Source organism: Pieris brassicae, chromosome 8 (genome assembly GCF_905147105.1).
Source record: "Pieris brassicae chromosome 8, ilPieBrab1.1, whole genome shotgun sequence".
Taxonomy (NCBI): domain Eukaryota; kingdom Metazoa; phylum Arthropoda; class Insecta; order Lepidoptera; family Pieridae; genus Pieris; species Pieris brassicae.
This window is the reverse complement of record NC_059672.1, coordinates 14822358-14844256: the sequence shown is the minus strand read 5'-3', so window position 1 is coordinate 14844256 and position 21899 is coordinate 14822358. Positions and strand designations below refer to the sequence as shown.

Sequence of the window (21899 nt, the reverse complement as noted above, 5' to 3'; positions counted from 1 at the left end):
CTTGTTTATGTACTGTGCTGGAGGCTGTTGACAGGTGGCTGAGGGGCGGGGGTGAGGCGACGGCGCCCGCGCTGCTCGCGTGGCCCTCTCGCCTGAGTCACGCGCTCCGTAATGCTTGCATAATAATAATGACGGATGCCGATCGCGCGGCGGCCCCTTTGATCTGCCGAGCGTTTGATCTCGCCGCGGCCGACTGGTCCCGCCGCCCCTACATAAACGAGCCCGCACGTTACCTTTATTCGATCCGACGCCGCGTATGAAGCTGGCCCTTTGCCACAGAGCATTTCTAGTGAGAGATATTTATCTGAATGTTAATTTGTTATGCTACGAATTTATTGTATATGCTATGGATAAGTCGTATATCGGTGGAGAGGTAAACTTAAACTTAAGAAAATTAAATGTGTTTTTTGTTTAATTTTCAGGCTGGACCCTTGTGACGTGGAATTCTGTCTATCCAAAATTTATTTTTTAAACTTACATCACTTTATATAATATAACATACTTAAATATTAAGAAAAATACTTTTTGAACGGATTAAAGTTATGTATTATTATTAAATCTTATAACCACCGTAGGTCACCACGCACGCCTTTTAACAGAAGACAATACTATACTTAAATATATTTTATAGTTTGCTTAAAAATATAAATTAAGCAATGTTGGCGTTGAGGATTTAGTCTCTTAACACGTGCGTGCGACGTGCGTGCGTTCGAATTACGTCTGTGCTATGGACTTTTCCATATGCTTAGACCTAACAAATTTACAGCATGTTAGCGCCTACTAGGTAAGGATAGGCATACCGGTTTCCTCACAATATTTTCCTTCACCAAATAAAAAAAATTACGAAACAAATCCGGAAACCTGAGGCACAAAACCTGCAAGTCGTAGCGTCACTGTTTTTTTTGCATTCTAATTTCCACAAATCGATATAATAATTAATAATAATTGTCTATTGCAATTTGTTATTGGTAAGGCTAAAGCTAAGTGAATTTCTTTAGAATATAAAATTATTTTAAAGTACAGTCAGATAAAAGTTGTAACTACATGTAAACAATACATCCAAGCGCATCTATACATACCCTACTCTATGTCTTAGCCCTCGTTCTAAATAGAGGCTTTTTGTACCGGGGCTTGCTACTGTGCACGCGGTGGCGAGTGGCGATGCCATCATGCCGTGGTACGGTCAGTATGGGGTGCGGCGCTACAGCCTGAGCTCGCTATGAAGTATAAAGCTGTTATTTAATGGCTATGACCAACCTCCGACCTCCTGGTTGCTGCCTCACGTGGACTCTCTGTGTACGTAATTTTATACGCCGGTGTTTATTTATAGTGCGAATGTGATTGTGTTCTTTTTATGTTAAATCCGTGGGAGATAATGTTTTTAATGTTGCGATAAGTATTTACGTTATTATTTAGAATAAAAAAAAAAACAAATACATAAAAACGAAACATTTGTTTGTATCCTATAAAATTTTATCACATTAAATTAATTTCTATATTGTCGTGACTTATTCTCCAAAGTGAACATTTTATTTAAACATTTATAGGTCATTTATGCTATATATGTATATTACGCGTTATATGTTTTTGGTAGCTTATATATGAAAGATGTTTGTATAAAAAATCGTTTGCAATACACATTTTAAAGTAAGTTTGAAGGCAAAGAACAGTTTTTGTACATTTTATGTAGTAGGTACCTTTTAACATTTGTTTAACATGAGAAAATACTAGATAAGACGTGGTATCTAAACATGAAGGTAAATAATGAATGTAACGAAATACAAATACCTTTTGTAATGCAAATTACACTTCTGCGTTGCAAAGGACGTACATTTATTAAGTGGCTAATTTTTAGTGCTATTTTTAAATCAAAAGTAAATTACTAGATATCATGAAATACACAAAAGAAAATTGTAACCACAGCAAAATGCTTTAGTAATAAAAGTAAAATACTTGTATAAAGATAAGTTTCTTATAAATACATTTTCATTAACACCTGTATAGGTTGTTCGTCCGACTGGTATGTTTATTAATAATTCAAATATTATGTATATATTATGCTATTTAAAATCATTCATCAATCAAAAGATTTCACAGACTTTATAATTTTTACAAAATAGGTCAGTGATTGCCGCAAACTTGTTTACATATTTAATATTTGCAAAATGTCCGTGTTCTTTAGTTAATTTTTTAAAACGATAACGATTCATGCAAAATATATGTCAATCCTGTTTAAAATATCGCCCGCATATGTCTCTCTACTGAACTATTCACAGGGTACAAATATGTATATATATATAAAAAATACTTATTCTTTCTCGAACACTACAAAGATCCAGGCACAGAATTGATCCACTAAAACGCATTTGACATAGTTTCCGATTTTTTTTCACCTAATGAAATTACACCGTACCAGCTTTGCGACAGGATTCACTATTCGGTCGGGCGTTCAAAACCTGCCAGAAGCGGAAAACGCATCACAAATTTAATTATAACGTGTATTCACGTCTACCCAAAAGCTCGGGGATATTTAATTTCTTGTAATTTTGAAAAAAGAATAACAACTACGAGTTGACATAAAAAATAATTCAAGCAAGTGTATCTCGTATTTTACATTAATTATTTTATCGTAGAACGTCGTCACTGTCTTATTATGAATTACTTAGAAACATTTTACTTCTAAAATACCTTTAGCTTCAAATTATGTTTATACGATTCTTATATATTATTATTGAAATAAATACTTATTTTTAATTTTAAACTTTTTGAAATGGCAACATACAAAAGGAGACATTTATAGAAAATTGTTTTTTGTTTGGTAAGCTAGCTTGAGAAAATATTTTTTATTATGTTTACTATTGCGATAATGTCTTGGGCTCTAATCCGTAAGAAATTAAAATGGCTATTTTATTACTAACAGAATAGATGTACTCGTACACTAATTATAAATTGTCAATTTTCAGTTATTTTTAACCGCTGCGAGTGAGAGCGTGGCGCCTCCAGACAGCTTGCGACTCATGTGGCTGTCTAACACGTCGCTTACATGCAACGATGGAACACCTGCCGGGTATGTTTTATACATAAGTATTTTAAAACGAGTTGCAAAAATTATAATTGACTGGTATTGCACTTGCTATTATTTACGTAAAATGCATTTTTTCCGTGAAAACTAGACGCATTAAATAACACTTATTTAGGGGCCCTTCAAGTATAACATAAGCAGATGTGCTGAAATTCTTAACCCCCCCCTTTTGTCAGCACAAGTAAGCAAAGTTCTCAAAAATAATAGTACATAAACGTATTAATTTTTTGTTGGAATTCTCGCAAATGTTTTTAGTTTTCAAGCATAGACAATGTGTGTGTAAAATGTATATGTAAAAAAGTAAATAATTACTGTTCACTTAATCACCCAATAAGAATATCAAATACCCACCCCTATAGTGCTTACGTAATACTTGAACGGCTTCTTATTAGTTTATATCTTGAACCTTCTGAATCTTAATTTGACATATTCATTTTCAGATACTACATACGTCGCGGAACAAACAGCCATCATTGGGTCGTCTACTTGGAAGGCGGTGGATACTGCTGGGATGCTAAATCCTGTAGAGGACGCTGGAAGAGAAGGCCGGGTCTCATGTCTTCAGCACGTTGGCCCAGAGCACGCAGAGCTCCTGCTTTGCTCTCCATGGATCCAGAAGCCAATCCTCTATGGCACAACTCAAATCACGTTCTCCTGCCATACTGTTCAAGTGATATGTGGGCTGGAACCCGAACCAAGTCATCCAATGATAGCTTTGTATTCACTGGCCGTCTTATTGTTAAAGCTGTGCTCAGTGAATTGCTGCATTTTGGTCTTAAAGGACGTGTTCTACTTGTTGGTTCAAGTGCTGGAGGAACTGGAGTTATGCTTCACGCAGATGCTGCAAGACGAAATCTAAGAACACATGGAATTCGAGTGGCAGCTATTGCTGACTCAGGCTGGTTCCTGGACAGACATACTCGGGCAAGACGTATTTCTGTTGATGCGATAGCGAAACTCGGCCATTCTCTATGGCAAGGGTCTCCTCCGACATCTTGCGTAAGACAATTTCGAGAAAAGCCATGGCTGTGTTATTTTGGATATCGGCTATATCCGCACATTCGAACGCCATTGTTTGTATTTCAGTATTTGTTTGACTCAGCTCAATTGACTGCAGAAGGCGTAAGAGCTCCTCGCACTCGTGCGCAGTGGGATGCAGTTCATGAAACTGGAACAGCGTTGCGTTCGAGTCTCAAAGGCGTAAGGGCAACGTTTGCTCCTGCCTGTATTGCCCACGGGGCATTGGCAAGACCTGAATGGCTGGCGATTAACGTTTCCGGAGTACCGCTGCCCCGAGCGATCAGGTGTTGGGAGCAACGTTTTAGTGCCCCTCATAGACGTGAGCATGCAAGATGTGCCCCAAGGAGGCTTATAGAGAGATGTTCATGGCCACAATGCAATGGCTCGTGTCCGCGACTACGTGACCCTCGCACAGGCGAGGAAGTTGCTTTGGCTGCGCTTTTGCAGAGTTTTGGGCTCGATGTAAATGGAGCGGCTGCTGCTATGGGACTGGACGCTAGAGCCTTATCCCGCATGAGTCGAGCAGAACTTTTGCCATTATTGGCACCACATACGTGATATTTAATTAGACTTAAGGTGCATATCCGCACGATGAATCTACCTCGTTTTTGTTGCAAGTACAATTATTATTAATGTTAGTTATTATTTATTGTAATGAGATACTGCAGTATTTATAACAAGTAAAGAAGTAATAATTTTTGTGTTTTTTTTTGTTAGTTGCGGTAAATTTAAAAACTGTTCACATTATTTACATATTTATTTCCCATTAAAGAGAACGTAGACTAGTATGGTATCTTACAAAAATAAGTTAAATAATCTCACTATTTCCCGCTGACCCTACAATGTTGGCAGTGTTACGTGGCGGATACTTTCAATTAGCAATTTATACCAATTGACCGCGTGAACCCAAGGGTTTATACCGATCGTGTGAAGTGATCGGAAGCCAAGGGGAGCGATAGACTGCTTTGGTGTGGGTGTACTTAAAATCCAAGAAAAGTTTCTGATGCCGTGGTCGGTCGTGACGTCATAATCTGTTGGAGCGTTCAACGTTAATCTGTATAGACACATCGATGACATCGTTTGCAAGAAAGAAGTCTGTAGACACGATATTAGCTTGTTGCCGCCAAACGGTTGTCAATCGAGCAGTAGCATTTCTGTTGACCATTTCTGCGTTGGCTCTAAGAGATCCTCTGACGAATAGAATGTCTAGGACAGTTGGAGTAGTTTGTGCCATAGCTGAGAACATTGGAGAGCGAGCGTTCGGCTGTGGTGAGGTAGCAACAGCGCGATCTAAGTACTCGAAAAGTTGTTTAGGGCTATTTGTGTTCGCCCATAAATGAGGTAGTATCGGCCATAACCAATTATTTTCTGAAACAATATTTTTATCACTATAATTATATAGAATATTTTTTATCTAGCTTATAATTTTTAATGCATCAAAGTATATTTTACAATTAACATTAGTTTAGTTCGAAATAAACGACAACGAACTAAAGAAACAAAGGACAAGCACCCAATGCTGACCTATTTATCTAAAGCAAAAGTTATCAATAACAGACTTTCTTATGCACTCTCATGAGCTGAAGAGCATATGATTAAAAATAAAATTCTTCTAAAAGTCTTTATAATAAGAGTTTCAGAAGATTCTTCTTCTGCTAGAAGTCCTTCATATTTAAAAATATTATAAATATTGTATATGGTTAGGTTAGGTTAGTCTTGTTGCCTAGGAACGTTTAGGAAACTCGTTAAACGTTTCGTTCACTGACTTGTCTGACGGAACTTTAGCGACTTGATTGAATATCGATTTTTAATTAACTGTATAGAGATTCAATTAACTACTTTACTGCGACATATATACAAGAACGAGGCGTATAGTAAAGTAATTCCATTTTCAGCTGGAGCTGTGTTTAATCACTTGTATCTCTGCTAAGGGCGAGCTCCAAACCACAAACTACCCTTGACCTTAAGGGCTAACGGATTTGTCTCTATGGCATTGATTATTGAAATGTTTATAAACCGAGCGTTATAAAAATTTCAATTGTTTGATAGTCTATATACGTAATTGAAATGGTTTCACTTGTTTACCTGCCTACACAAATGTCAAATTTAATTTTAAAAAAAAAGTTTTGTAGATTATGTTTGAGTTTGATTCATGTTTTAATACGTCTAATAACTACACTGGGGTTTCATAGTAGCGTTTGATCTAAAATAATTGTAAAAAATTATATGAAGCTCCAACGACCAAGGAAAGTTCTAGTATATAAAGCGACTAAGTTTTCCAACGAGAACAATGCGCCTTACGAAAAAATTAAGCAAGTGTGAGTAACTGCATTAGGGTTTTAAGAGTAACGTTATTTTCTTTGAGTGACTCGTCATTTATATCCGCATTCAATAATTAAGGCTTACGTTATGTTTACGTATATTATTTACAGCGTCTGTGTTTTAATTATCGTAAAGATAATTTATGTTTCTTAGGTTAGGTTAGGTTAGTCCAATAAGCCTTTTCTTTTGGAATCATTTTTTAAAAGAAAAAAAAGGGAGCTTTTGAAAGTCATATCTTTTTTTAGTTTTGTTTATCAAAGCAGTTATTTCAAGTGTATAAGAGAATATATTGAAATAGAAATAAATAAAAGTTACCGGCAACGATAGTGTTATCTACGTAGTTGAAAACAAGGCGCCTGTCTGCGTCTTTCAAACTTTGTACAGTAGGACCCCGAGTTCCGACGCCAGTATGGAACTGATTTGCAGGGGCTATATGAGCCCCCAACTCCCTTTGTACTAGTTGAAGTAAACCCTCGTGGACGGAAATGATAGGTGCTCCGTTTTGCTCGTAAAAACCCAGAGGAAAATGGTGTGCATCGAGAAATACAATCTGAAAAATTAACAAAGGTTTACTTAAATTTAAAAGTGAATTCGCTACTCTACATTCCAAAAAGACATTACTCTTTGTATAAAAGGATTTTAAGGTATATGTATTAAGATAGTTTCGTCAATTATGAACCCTTAAACCAAATGACCTACGCTCGGAACATGACTCAAATTGTATAGGAATTTAATATTCACTATAAAATCTACGTACAAAAGATTAATGTCTTTAAATTAATTAAATGCTTATTTGACCCTTTAAATACTAGTTAAGGTAGTGCATTTACAATTTATATTTCGAGGTTTTTACGTAGATTTGGCTCCATTATAGTTTTTGATAGTCCAACGATTACCATACCACCAGTACCATATTAGAAATTCAGTTGATCTTAACCAGTAATACTATGGAATAAAATTTCAATAAGAGTTTTAAGCAAATTAAATCTAATTAATCCGAGTACGCAATTTTTGTTCTTATCAAAGGCAGTCTTATCCGATAAATATCTAATCCAGGATTACATGACAGTCACAAAATAGTGGTATTAAACCAATCGATTTTTATTAGTAGGGGCTAAAACTTTAAAATTACTTACTTCTTTAGTGACGTCTAAGAAGGCCCTAATTTCTTTCAAAAGAGGTAATAGTGGACGGACACGAATTAAGTTGTGATTGAGCCAGTACCTAAAAATATTAGAAATTATTATTTTTAAATAAAATTTATTTTTAATTTCATTAGTCACGTAGATGGCGTGAAGTGGTTAACATATAGCGCTATCAAAATAACTTTGTGGGCGAATTTTATACATTACGTTACATACATACATTATACAACATACATACTAAGAAATAATGTAATATTAAAACAATCTTGTTTATTATAATGCTATCACTAATCACATACTAACACAATTTTTACTCAGAATAAAACTATGAGGTTCGTTCATATTGTTACACGAAGACGGGTTGACTGAAATGTTTCTCTATTTTCCACAAGTTTGAGACGCTGTAACGTGATATTTGGCCGTTTCAGGAGAGCCTCTAACACATGCACAATTTTACCCTCGTTTTTAGGAGACTGAAACATTTTTTTCAGGCAGTTTCAGAACATGTAGTGGTACAGTTTTCAGTACCAACCAAGTGGTACAGTTTTCAGGACAATCGCTTTCAGGCATTTTCAGGACTAGTTATACCCCTTTAAGGAATGAAGTCTAGACCGAATTTTCTAGATGTGGGACAAGGATGGAATGATACGAGAGAGAGGGAAGATCGGAACCTTCTCGAAGCCAGACCGAACACTCTAGAACGCCGTACAACAAGGACGGAGCAACGTGCGAAAGAGATTAAGAGTATGTACTTTCTAGAATTGTGCAATCGCTATTCGCTAGTCAGTAGCGATCCTGCCTAGAGAGTTCTGGAATACGGTTCAAGATTATTCCCAGGGATATATAGCAATTCAGTTTCGAGTTCGATACCAAGAGACTAACACCGCGTAATTGAAGTAACTAGTGACCGTATTTTGTGTATTTCTGTGTGTAATTTATATTTATATATACATTCTAAAACAATGTGTATGCCTAAAATAATCAAGAAAATATGACATCTCAAATTTAACACACATACACATCAATATGTACACAACATAAGCAATATATCAAAGGAAAAAACTAAACAAACAACCACAAAATAAATAAAAATAAAATTAAAACAACATTTGTTGATTTTTAGTGTAAACAAATTCCTTGTAGATTTATTTAAAAATAAACCCTAGAGGAGATGTAGGTACGGCGTTTTCTATACGATCCCCTAGCTCGTAACAATATTAACCAAATATCAACGTGAATAGTTTTACGATATATATTTTATAATATAATGGAGATATTACAGAAAAAAATATCACAACAATGAATACTAAAAGCCGATAGCCATTATTATAAACACAATTAGGCTTATTCAATGATCCAATGAGACATGAGTGATGAGGCAGACACATACATTAATTATTTTCCCTTGAACAACTTCTATATTCGTGATATTTTTCATCAGCGTCCCGCAACTAATAATGTAATTAACAATTGCAAAGAAAATATATCTTCATTTAGTTTATTGTGATTTATTGTATTATTTATATTAAAAATAAAGAAATCATCACCGCTACAACATTTTAAGGTCTTGGCCTCAGATTTCCGTATATCCGTTAATGGAATAGGCAAGTAGGTGATCAGCTTGCCGTGCCTGACGCACGCTGTCGTCTTTTTGGATGTAAGGCAAGCCGGTTTCCTCACGATGTCTTCCTTCACCGTTCGAGCTAATGTTAAATGCGCACATAGAAAGAAAATCCATTGGTGCACAGCTGGTGATAGAATCTACGACCTCAGGGCTGAGAGTCGCACGCTCAAGCCACTAGGCCAACACTGCACTGCTATTATTTCTATTATCTTTTACAATTTTAATGTCTTTCTAGAAATGTTGTGCACACATATCATTGATGCACATGCATCTACTGTGTTTTGTGTGTGTATGTGTATTGTTATAGTGCTTTTTAAAACAAATAAAATATTGTTAATTTCAGGAAAAGAAACCTATACCTGGTGCTTAGCGGATGTTTTGATAATGATAAAATAAACAATATGATAGAAAAGGTGGCGCGTTAAGGATAATGCTTCTCCCTTATATTCCTTGTTAATTTTAAAGATAATATCATATTTTATAAGTCATAAAACTCATTACCCTCTATTAATCAATGAAAATATTCTTATTTGACAAAAAGTAAGTAATATTTCAAGATTAGATTTTTATTATTAGGATTGCGTTGCAAGATGCCTAGAAGAAGAATTAGGTCTATTTTGATCATATTTTTATATATTTCAAACGTTGACAAAACGTGCGATTCTAACATAACGTCGTGCTTTCTAACTTCGGCATGCACCAATGGAGTTTTCTTTCTATGCAATAAAAATATCCTTAGAAGACTACGGAATCAAGCGAATTTTAACACGCTTGAATTACACACACTCAAACATACACTGAAATGTACACCCTACACGTATTCTCATATAATTGTTTAGTCTATAGCTCCGGGTCTTGATTCAAATATTATTTTGTATTATGTTTAGTAAGTTGCAAGGTTTTCCAAAAACCATAAGTAATTAACTGTACGGTCATATCATAATCATACGTAGTAATGTGTTTGCCTCCCTGGGTTACGGTTACATTAAATACAGTATCCTCCATGTAAAGTTTCTAGATATAACGGTGAACTCCGTAAAGCATCGAAATCAATTGGCTTTAGTCGGTTTAGCTTGTCTTCCATACAATGATACACTCTACATAGCATTACACTCACACTCAATAACGACAACAATTGAGAACTAGTCGACCCGATTTACTTTTTCACAAGTAAACACGATTTGAATATCTCGTTAAAACGAAGTTTGCGTGTCAAGTTACGTAACAAATTGCACCAGAATGAGTTTGGAATTCGCGTTACGCGAATCGCGGTCGCCAGTTGCGCTTCACTTCCCTGACAGTTGTCCGAGAGACAGTATAGTTTAAATTTTCGTTCTCTATGGTTTTTATCCTCAGCGTAAACTTTTGTCTTATTACTTACTTCCTTGTGACTTAGTTTACGTCGATTTTTAAGTCAACACACATTAGTAATAGCAAAATATATTCAGAAGCTCGAGTATATATCGTGTATGTACCAGTGTTGCCCGACGTGGGGCTCAGGCCCCACAGGGGGCAATTTGAAAATGTATTCACTGTGTTGAATAATTTCCTAGTAACTTCTTCCTAAATCCTATCATTTAAGATTCTTAAGTGAACAATTCAATTATTTAATAATAACGTGCGACTCTCATCCCTGAGGTCGTAGGTTCGATCCCCGGTTGTGCACCAATGGATTTACTTTCTATGTGCGCATTTAACATTCGCTCGAACGGTCAAACAAACAGTCGAGTCAGATACAGAAATCTGAAGCTCAGACCTATAAAGGTTGTAGCGCCATTGATATATATATATAATATGATCTGATCTGTGTAATTTTAATATATATATATATATATATTAAAATTACACAGATCAGATCAATTAATATACTCAGAGTGGCCATAGATTTTTTATCTTGAATACAACGACAACAACAAATATATGTATAAACACGTTAATACGCTGCATTCAAATCTCTACTCAAGTGAAAAATAACTTACCTATCTTCCGATTTCTCATAAAAGTCGTAGTACGCTATTCTAAAGTCAAAGTATCGAATACCATAGACAAGCTGTGCCCATATAGATTGGTCTTGACAGAGTACGAAAGTGTCTCTGGTCACTGTACTAATTTCCGTGTCAAAACGCCAAGCACCCGCATTGTGTGTGCCAGGAATCGCCAACTCACCAATACGAAGGTTATTGATTCGGTTGCTGAAAGATGAGAAGATTTTAGAATTGATTTAATTATATTTGACGGGTTTTCTGATTTATAATAAATTAGAATAATAATAAACAATACTGACAGTAAATGTAAGCGCCTGTATTTCTAATGTCTCAAACCCAGAAAGTCATAGTTGAACTCTTTTAAACTACGAACTTGCCCACAGATTATTCCAATTGCAAGATTTACTTTTAAATAGAACAGAGTACAAACGGGCAGGAGGCTCATCTAATGTTAAGTGATAGCGCCGCCCATGTACACTCTGAATAGCACGAGGGCACGTGAGTGCGTTGCAGGACTTTTGATATTAATTTTCACATTATATTTTCGATGCGTTAGATTACACCTAAGTGGATAAATTTAGAATCAAATTACATAGCATTGTTTATTAAGAGATTATTTAGCGTATCAAAGCTCTGGTATTCGAAATCAATCTTTTCGTGAAATATTTAAAGAAAAAAAATTAAAATAATGTGTTACTTAAGAAGCGAACTATGATAAAGTTTTCCAGTTTTAAGGTATGAACATTTTATGTTCTTTTTTGTGTTCTTCTATTTTATGATTTATTCTGTTTGAATTTTTAAAATTAAGTATGGGTATCGTCATCATCTGTTAGTTCAAATAGATATTTATATACAGGAGAAGCACAAAATGAGACATCTACATATCTGAAGAAGTTCAACTAAACTACAAACTTTATACACGATTAATTGACGCATGTAAAGATCGGCACGATTTTCAGATTCTGGTTGTAACTAAACCTTTAACTTTTTACTACGGTGGATAGTAATAACTAAGAATATACTCAAAATATATATATTTTATACGATTGCATCAATAATAAAAATTAAGCTGTGTTGCTAATATTTAATAAAGCCCTGATAATGTTGATGTGATAATGAAAAATATATCACGTCAGTCATAGAGATAAGCAAAGGAAAAATAGAAGATCTGTTTTTTTAAAGAATAACAACAAACAAATATTTATATAATATTTTTAAACTATTAATTTTAATGCAATATTTAAAACAAGTCTAGTTATTTGTAATCCCGATACCAATTCCTGCGTCTGCTATAGACAGTTTTTGTCGGCAGGAATAGGATCGTGATTATTCTTTTAACTGTTTTTTAAATAAAGTTTCAGCATTTTTTGAACACATATATTTGATTATCAGCTGTTGCATTATTTATAATACGAGTATACATAATACAAATCGGACGGAATATATTAATTACCCAAACTTTTGAGACATCTCTCATTTTGTAATATTTGAAACTAACCTATAAGGATCACTATAGGTATTCTAACTAATGGGCGACGCGTACAGATGACAACAGAAATGCTGATTACCATCTTTGGTCTTCAAGTTACACTTGTCACCTTACCATACACGCTCAATTAAATTGACTAAGTTGAATCCTCAACCATAGGCTGACACTACTCCAGCATTTTGAATAAGACTATAACTCTTAAAGGGTTATCCACTTTTTTATTAAGAAGTGAATAATATTAGAAGCAATGAACTTGTGAGGAAATACGTTGGCAGGAAAGTAACGAGACACTTCACAAACAGATCTTACGATGAGTGAATAATATCTTGGCTCATTCAACCGTTTATTTCCTTTAAGATTGGAAACAATGGTTATTATATTATCTTAGCTTAGTTAAGATTGTTAATAAATTATCTGTGAACTAGCGACTTATAATTGATGGCTAAGAAATATTTTATCAATTAACGTTTTTATTTATTATATTATAGTGTGTTGGTACTCAGAGTGGCCGGGGATATATTTTGTAAATATGGAAGACTCAAATGTAATACTTAATGTTTGGATTTAATTATTTAATGGTATAACTTATATACGATCTAAATTTCGGCTGTTATAATTTCGATTATTTAAATTAATTTGTAATTCGAGGTTTTGTATGATACACTTTATTCTATTACAAAATAATAAACTTATTTACTAAAATTAACTAATAAACTTACCCATAATCGTCCATCCAAGTTGGTTGTATTTTTAAACAATTAAAAGTGTTTATATGCTGGTCTCCCGCTCCAACCCATGGCCACAAGCACTGTGGTCCCCTCAAACCGGCACCTGAATTCCAACCAGCCGGAAGATCAGGTTCTCCAAAAGATATGTTGGTGACGATGTGCCCCGCAACTGACGTGACATCATATACCGCCAAAGCATTATGCCAGCCACTCGGACGAGCACCAAATAAACCAATCTGAAATGGTTTTAATAATACTCACTGTGAAAGTTTATGAATAAGTCCGGTATACTATATAAAAATTACTTATTATTTATTTTATGTAATGTAAAACTGGCATTAAATGTACATCATTACGAAGAGGATGTTGTGGAGTTTCGATAGAACGTATTCAGTTCAACATTGATCATATAATTAATTAAAAAATTAAAGTAATTTTCTGGACTTGGATCGAACAAAAAAGCAAACGTGACGTTAATGAAACATCGGAAGGGTGGGCCCAGTGTGTAGACCCTTCATCCTGAGGTCGTATGTTCCAGTCACGACTGTACCTGATTTTTCTTTCTAAGCGCGAATTTAAAACTTTAACATTCGTGAAGGAAAACATCGTAACATTGCTCGGAGAACTTCATTATCAATAGTGTTACTCATGTACGGAAGGCGTACGTGACTTGCGTATAAGAAAAAATTCCAAAAAGCAATTAAAAATCCGAGGTCAAGACCAAGATAGCTACTGTATAGTGAAAAGCACTCGTATATAAATATTGTAGTCGATTCCCGTGAATGAAATAGATAAATGTATCGTTCGGCACAAGAATCATCTATTCATGGTTATATTGTGTCAGATAAACTGATATAGTGCTACTTCACAACATAAAATAAACTCAAATTATTACAGTATTACTAAAACACCACGGCCTAACATTGCTTTAACTAGTAATGTATAAAAAAACATTGCCAAATACTTTTAGCAGTTATCACTTCAATTTAATTAAAGTACATATTACGTAAGGCTCGAGATAATGCAAGTCGTTGGGCTGATACATTTGTGGATGCTTCTTAATGATTTTCAGCAATCCAAAACATTAATCCCGGAATCGAATTCGGGTTATGCGCAATGATCTACTTTTTGTGTTAAATATGTTGAATATATGACACAGTCATATACAAAATGGTATTTTAAAATAAATAAATCAATGGCGCTACAACCTTTTTAGGCCTGGGCCTCAGATTTCTATATCTGTTTTATGATCATTTGTAAATTGAATAGGCAAGTAGGTGATAGGCCTTCTGTGCCTGACGCACGGCGTCGACTTTTTGGGTCTAAGGCAAGTCGGTTTCCTCACGATGTTTTACTTCACCGTTCGAGCTAATGTTAAATGCGCCCATAGAATGAAAATCCATTGGTGCACAGTCGGGGATCGAACCTACGACCTCAGGGATGAGAGTCGCACGCTCAAGCCGCTAGGCCAAAACTGCTCTTATTTAGATATTAAGGTATTTTAAAATGAAAAGGCATAAATTCTATACCTGCTTAGGAAGGTTGTCACAAGAGTTGAAATCCCAGTTCAATTCGATAGCATCCAGTAAGTTTTGCCCGACGCCCAAACGTATAGTAAGAGAGTGAATCGTTATCCATACTTTTCCGCAAAGCGATTTTTCCAATATTTGCTTTTCTGCGGCGGCTGAAATTGAAACCGTTGGTTTTTAAATGAATACAGTTTTTTATTTATTAAAGAGTTTAAATTCCTTTCCGGTACAACATTTAACTTACAAATAGGTGCATTTCTTTAAATTTTTGTGATAAACACGATTATTAATGATATTATGAAATGTTTTGAACGTAGTTCCTATTATACTACAATACATATGCAATATGATTTATTATAAAATGATGCGTTTATAGTTGAGATATTTATGATTAGCTTTAAATATAAACAATTTTCACAAATCGCATAACAAGTTTAAAAAAAACCACGAAATTCTAAAATTCTTTTTGCTTTAAATTTAACGGTAAATATTAACAATTCGGAACTGTTATTCAAAGTAGATGCAAAAGTAACAGGTAGTCAGTAAAAGTAAATAGCATTTATCGTTGTAAATCAAAATCGCGTGGGTGGAAGTAATCTTCAACACTCGCATGTCAGTTCCTCAGATTAAAATTATATGAATTGTTTGAAATCTTTTAAAGTACCATCAAAGTGAATTCAAAAATTACATACTAATTTTAGCAATATTTCAGCAAACATTGCAAGGTAAATGGTCGCTTGATAAAAACACAAACACTCCATTCAAATATAAATTAACGGGTTAATGATATACTGCAGTGGTTATTTAGTAATTTGTGGTAACTAATAGGCCAATGTGCAGTACTATTTCGTGTTATCGGCTGTATACATACGAACGACTTGTTGGCGGCTACTGTGAAGTTCAGGGATTATATCACGTGTATATACACCTGATTTACCAATAACCATATACAAATACCATTATTTTATTTTAATATTTTCTACATAAATACAGTCGTTCGTCGATATAGGCCTATGTACAAGTGCGATCCGTCACCGAATTATTTCCCGACCTAGCTACGTACATACACGTTTTAGAATCCGCATTATTCGATTGGAGTTTATTGGCGTTTCCAGTGATGGCGTCCGATATGGAATGAATGATACTGAAATTCAAAGCAAAGTATAAAGGCTATTTTGACATTATCATCTTATAAATACATATAATTAACATAAATCAACCTTTTTCGGTCTGGGCCTCAGATTTCTGTATCTATTTCATGATCATTTGTCAATACAAGTTGATCAGCCTCCTGTGCTTGACACCGTCACCGACTTTGTAGGCAAGCCGGATTCCTCACGATGTTTTCCTTCACCGTTCGAGCGTATGTTAAATTTGGTGACCCCAGTGCTTTCCTCGCTCAACGAATAAGATCGTAATACATGCGATAAAATTACAAAAGGTACACTGGTACAGGGCGCAAAATTTCAAAATTTGTTTTAATTTTCTATTATACAATTTTTTATTATGTGTGTTGGAAATATTTTTTTTATTTCAATACTGCAATGTCAGTATATAAAAATAATTGTAATTATAAACCTGTTTACACAATTGTATTTTAATTTTGATCTGTATTAGAGTAATAAAAACATATGTGTATATGTGTGTATTTGAATCGAAACCGTTTTTGTTTATAGTGGGAAATAGTGATCATTATAATATAGAATGCTTATAGGTTACTTTATAACATAAAATTTAGAAGATGACAAATCGCTGTTATATCTCATAGCATACACGAGAAGACGTCATGAAATTTCCATTATATCTGTTACCAGAAGGCAATAAATTACTTTTTATACAGTGGAACTGTTACACACTGTTGAATATTTAATTTAATATTAAATAGTTTTGCCGCGAAAACATACAGTAATTTCCGTTGATGACCGAAGAATAGATAAAAACCATCCACGGATCGTTAGATACATTGTATCGTTGATACTACTGTCAACACTTATGATATCATTACAGGTTTGACATATTTTAATTATTATAATATGTCGTTTTTTCAAAACCAATTGATTGTTAACTTTTATGTATAATTCTATTTATATCATATGTCTTCTTACCCACAACGGACCTATTGAGAGTCTAAGTGCGGAAACTGAGTCCACAAACCAATTATGTGATATTTCTCTCAAAAAACGTCTCTATATATTTTTTTAAAGTATTCCTATCAATGATTTTATTTAAGACTAAGAAGTTATCAAGGCCAACTTAAAAACGCGCGTGTATCCGTTTCCTTAAGGAATATCTAAGCTCTTCACGAGGTACATCAATCTTGATGCAAACCTTAATTAAATATATCGTTGTGTATATCTCAATCTCAAATGTCACTTTAACGATATATAATCAACATGTAAAATTACATATCAACATTTAAATATTACGCACACATATATATATATATATACTAATATTATTTTCCAAACTGATGATGAGTTTGAATAAATATAGCAGTAGTTGGATAGTTCATTTAATAACTTTATGTGCTATAATTAGAGTTTAACAAATTATAAACTTATATAAAATCATAAAATAGGAAAGTACGTCAACCATATGTTTATGATTTGTTTGCAATTTCTGCTTTGTATTCCAAGTGTTAGTAGGTTAAACAATTATATAAGAGACATAACTGGTTAATGTCAGTCTAAACGCGTATTCCTTTACGCAAGCACTAGGAACAGACTAATAGGAACGGACTAATAAGTACCTACTTAGACCACCTGGTCTATGGTCTGATAAATACTGTTAAATTATTCTCGAGATATAATTTAACAATTACTTTTGAATTTTATTAACATTATCTGTAGTCAGAGACAGAAAATTCTAAAAAGAAATAATGTAATGCCGATGAAGCAAAAATATAATGGTTTATTTTTTGTTTTGTAAGATCTGAAAGGATCTTTGATTCATACTTTTATTGGTGACTAATATTTTATACATTGCCATGTAATAAAATAACGAGGTCTCGAATTAATAAAGCATATAATTATGTACCCCGTAACACTACGCCTCAACTGGTGTCAGGTACACCGAAACAAATTCAAATAATTTTGACAAAGAATTCGTTTAATCGATTCAAACAATAAAGTAGTATTATTTCAAATGCTATGAGTAGTTAAATTAGTTTGAATTTTATTTACCATACTACCATGAAAGGAATCGAATATAAATGCAATTATACCATGATGCAGATCAAAAATGTACGAAATATGAAAACAAAATTAATACCGAATAATAATTCTGGTTAGCAAATGCGCTTATTTTACTTACGTCCAATAGAAGCCCCTAACGCTGTAGCGGCAAGGAAGGCCACAGATACCCAAGACACGGCCATCACGCTTGGTGGCTCCCGCGCCACTGAACCAGATTAAAGATTTGGCGTTCTTTCGCAACTGCGCGAACGCAATCAAACGCATCCTGCTCGTCACGTACGTCGCATGATGGATTACTAACGTACACTTTCTATATTACTCAAAGTATGGTCATTGTTACGTAAATAATGGATCCCACCGTTTCGATATATCTACTTTGTGGTCCCGTTTGTCGCACGCGTCTGCGCAGATGCCACGTGCAGCCCCCGGATGCTCCGTATCAACTCCCAATCACATCCTACTAGGTATAATAGATTAGCTTATTTGTGTACGTATTATTTATAATAGAAATACGCGTGTCTACTACTATTAACATTAGGTTTGTTATTGATATAGCTCGTGATGTTACTGCAACGATTATTTAATAATCTAAGTAAAAACATCTGTACTACAGCGTTGAAGCTTTTGCGCTAAAACCTAAATAATAAACCTAGATAATTTCGATATATTTATGTCATGCAGATGTCATACAATGTTATACTTTTAAACTCGAAACTGTTTAGCAGAGAGGATGTGATAGGGATCTGTAGCCGAACACAGATGGTTACAGCAGCAATGAGCAAACTGACCAGAATATGGCAAAACAGAAACGTGTTGAATTTCTTACGAACGTATTTTCCATAAGTTTGAAGGAATCAGAGTCCTGATCAAGTCGTGCAGCGGACCGAAAAAAGATAGAGGCATTTGAGATGTTGTGTTGGACTAGAATGTTACGATTACCATGGACTGCATAAAGAATCCATAAGTCCATTCTGAACCAACTTAAAATCACCACAAGGCTGTCGACTATTGTTTACAAACGGGGGCTTAACTACTTTGCCCATATTGCCATGAGAAAACCAAATAGTCTAGACAACTTGGTAGTGGTAGGAGTGATAGCAGGAGAAGTTGTGGTCGATCGCCTCCTCGTTGGTCAGAACCAATAAAGACATTATGGGTCTCAACATCCCTAATGAACTAATTCTTAGTTCTAACTATTTGGAAGCTGCATGGCGATGTATCATTTAGGGCTTTTACCGGCACGACCTTCAGTTATGAAGATTACGAAGAAGATTATTGTAGAGATAAACCAAGAGAAATAATATTGCCCGCCTATTTAATCCTGTAGTTTCTTAATAGTGAGTAAATGGAGTAAAATAATGATAGGATTGTAGTTTGTTTATATAAATATTTGAAATATAAGTGGCAAATAATAGGCACCAAGCATAGTAACTGATAAAAAATGAATATTATTCTACGTAGGTATAATTATGGATAAAAACACCAATCAATTTTAATATCAATAAATTTAGATTAAAAGAGATTACAGATAATGTAAATACGAAAGATTTCATTGTTTCTGTTGATTTGTTAAGTTAATATTAATATTATAACAGCGTTTAAAAACCACAAACAATATAAATTGTTCAAGAATCAAAAGAAAGAATAATGAAGGTCAAATTAAACATAGTCTTTCATTAATAGTAAAAAATCGTACTTAATTTTCAAGAGCATTGTTTATCCTAGTAACTAGGCACCGCTGACTCTGAAGTCGTCTGTTTGAACCCCGGTTGTAAAACAATGCAATTGATATTGTCCCAAACGGTAATAGGAAACATCACTAAGGAAGAATGTATGTGATAAAAGTAATGGCATGGGTTTGGCGATGACCACCTGCTTGCCTGTAATGAAAAAATATTAGAGAAACAGCCTTCTTCGTCAGACCACTGGGTTTTATTTATATTAAAATTTGTTCAATTAAAGTTCTTAAAATAACTTGTCCTTATATTTATTTATTATATTAATAGAATTGTAATTATTTCACAAATCTTATTACAAAATGGTAGCTTACATTTTTGTAGTAAACGACCTATTCAGTTATAATAAATTATTTAATTCAATGGAAATAGATGGTTATACAAAAGATAATTAGTCTGATAAAGCTTTTAGTAAATACTTCGTTACGAAAATAAACAGTAATTTGGCATTTAGCTTATTAGAAATTGTATAGAGTTCCGCAAATTAACTTACTTTATTTTTAGGTTAGTTATTTATTTTATATTTTTTTTTGCTCTCATAGGATACACATGTGTGAAAATAACATAACAACCTAAAAAGATTCGCCAAGTATAAGCAAATATTTATTGTTAATACATAATTATGTAGGACTAAAGAAAATAATTATAATAGCAAAGTTCGTAATATTAAAAATTTACTTACTTTTACTTAGATATTCAAAGAAATGATTAATTATTTAATAATATTTAAACTTATTCAAGACATTTTTTTTCATTTATGTTTATGTTCGACCTGTGTGTAAATGAGAAAATGTTTATTGTGCCATAATTGTAAAAAATACTTAATTTTGGTAATTATTGATTTATGACATAGAGGAAAAATGTTTCCTATTTGGTTCCCTCGGTTTCATTAGTCACGTCGTTTCATTTACGTTTGTATGAAAAGGTCTACAATCTAGAATGTATTGTTGAGTAAATTGTTCAAAACAAGTTGTTCAGCTCACTGCTTTAACGACTATAGGAAATACATCATCAATACAATCAGCAAGATTTTCTTCCGCAAAACATATTGCTCAAGTATTCGGCTGTCTGATGTAATACTACACTGAAAATGTTTAGAGAATGAAAAACGGTTTAATGTAGAAAGTTGCAATAATTTTATTGTAGTTCGAAGTAATCTCCGTACCTTTATACAAATCGTCGCATTCGATGGAACCACTGAGAAAAGCAGTCGGCTAATTCTTCCTTAGGGCAATTCTTCTATGGCATTTTCGTACGCTTTCACCGCATCTTCAGGGGTCGTAAAACGAATACCTCGAAATATATCTTTAGTTCTTGGGAATAAACGAAAGTCGTATGGCGGATGACTTATTATCTCGACACCTGCCGTAGTGAAATATTCAACAGTCCGTTGTGCGGAGTGCGCTGAAGCATTGTCGTGGTGAACGAGGATCCTGCTTCGAGAGCGCTTCTATCATTTTTTTCTAAGACAACAGGCAAACAGCCTGAATTGAAATACCAGTCTGCAGTACCTGTCCTTCCATCTAGTAGCACAACTGTCACGAATTTACCTTCCCAATCATCTTTTTACCTTGACTTCTTCTTTTCTGTACCTTTGGTGGCCGATCCGAAAGGAAACGCCCACTGAACTGTCTTTTGGTTTCGGGTTCGTAGCAATATATCCAGCTTTCATCACCTGAGACGATGTCAAATACAGCATTTGAATCACCGTCGTTGAACTTATCTAACATTTGCCGACACCAGACATGCTTCTGGTCGTCAGTTAAAGTATGGACGGTTAAAGCTTCCTGACCTTCCTTCCTTCATTGAGATTGTCGTCCATGCTTAAACTCGGTAAACCAATTGTAAATAGTGGCACGAGATGGGGCTTCATTAAGAAATGTTAACGCAGCCTATCATAGCTTTATTGTTAAGTGAGCCCACAACGAAAGTCATAATAAATCATTGCCGAAAATTTTCTCGCGTTAGGTTTATTTTCACGTGTAACAAGAGTTTTAGACTTGCCGCCAATTCACGAAAACAGATGACACTAAAGAGTTCTAAAA

At 34.3% G+C, this 21899-nt stretch overlaps 2 protein-coding genes across 3 annotated transcripts; one reads left to right on the top strand and one right to left on the bottom strand.

Annotated features, from left to right (window-relative positions):
* The first annotated feature begins 933 nt into the window (after nucleotides 1-933).
* LOC123713497 (palmitoleoyl-protein carboxylesterase NOTUM) lies at nucleotides 934-4800 on the top strand. 2 transcript variants are annotated; one of them, XM_045667190.1, is made up of 3 exons: nucleotides 934-1296; nucleotides 2964-3067; nucleotides 3523-4800. In XM_045667190.1, the coding sequence occupies exons 1-3, from the start codon at nucleotides 1243-1245 to the stop codon at nucleotides 4658-4660; spliced, it is 1296 nt and encodes a 431-aa protein (XP_045523146.1). In that variant the 5' UTR covers nucleotides 934-1242; the 3' UTR covers nucleotides 4661-4800. The 2 variants fall into 2 exon arrangements, with proteins under 2 accessions (XP_045523146.1, XP_045523147.1); XM_045667191.1 differs by lacking the exon at nucleotides 934-1296 and adding an exon at nucleotides 1898-2020.
* Nucleotides 4801-4840: 40 nt separating this feature from the next.
* LOC123713496 (PI-PLC X domain-containing protein 3-like) lies at nucleotides 4841-18404 on the bottom strand. Its single transcript, XM_045667189.1, has 7 exons — nucleotides 18237-18404; nucleotides 14925-15079; nucleotides 13387-13631; nucleotides 11173-11385; nucleotides 7561-7648; nucleotides 6740-6974; nucleotides 4841-5470 (listed from the first exon to the last, which is right to left on the bottom strand). The coding sequence occupies exons 1-7, from the start codon at nucleotides 18298-18300 to the stop codon at nucleotides 5127-5129; spliced, it is 1344 nt and encodes a 447-aa protein (XP_045523145.1). The 5' UTR covers nucleotides 18301-18404; the 3' UTR covers nucleotides 4841-5126.
* Between the last annotated feature and the right edge of the window lie 3495 nt (nucleotides 18405-21899).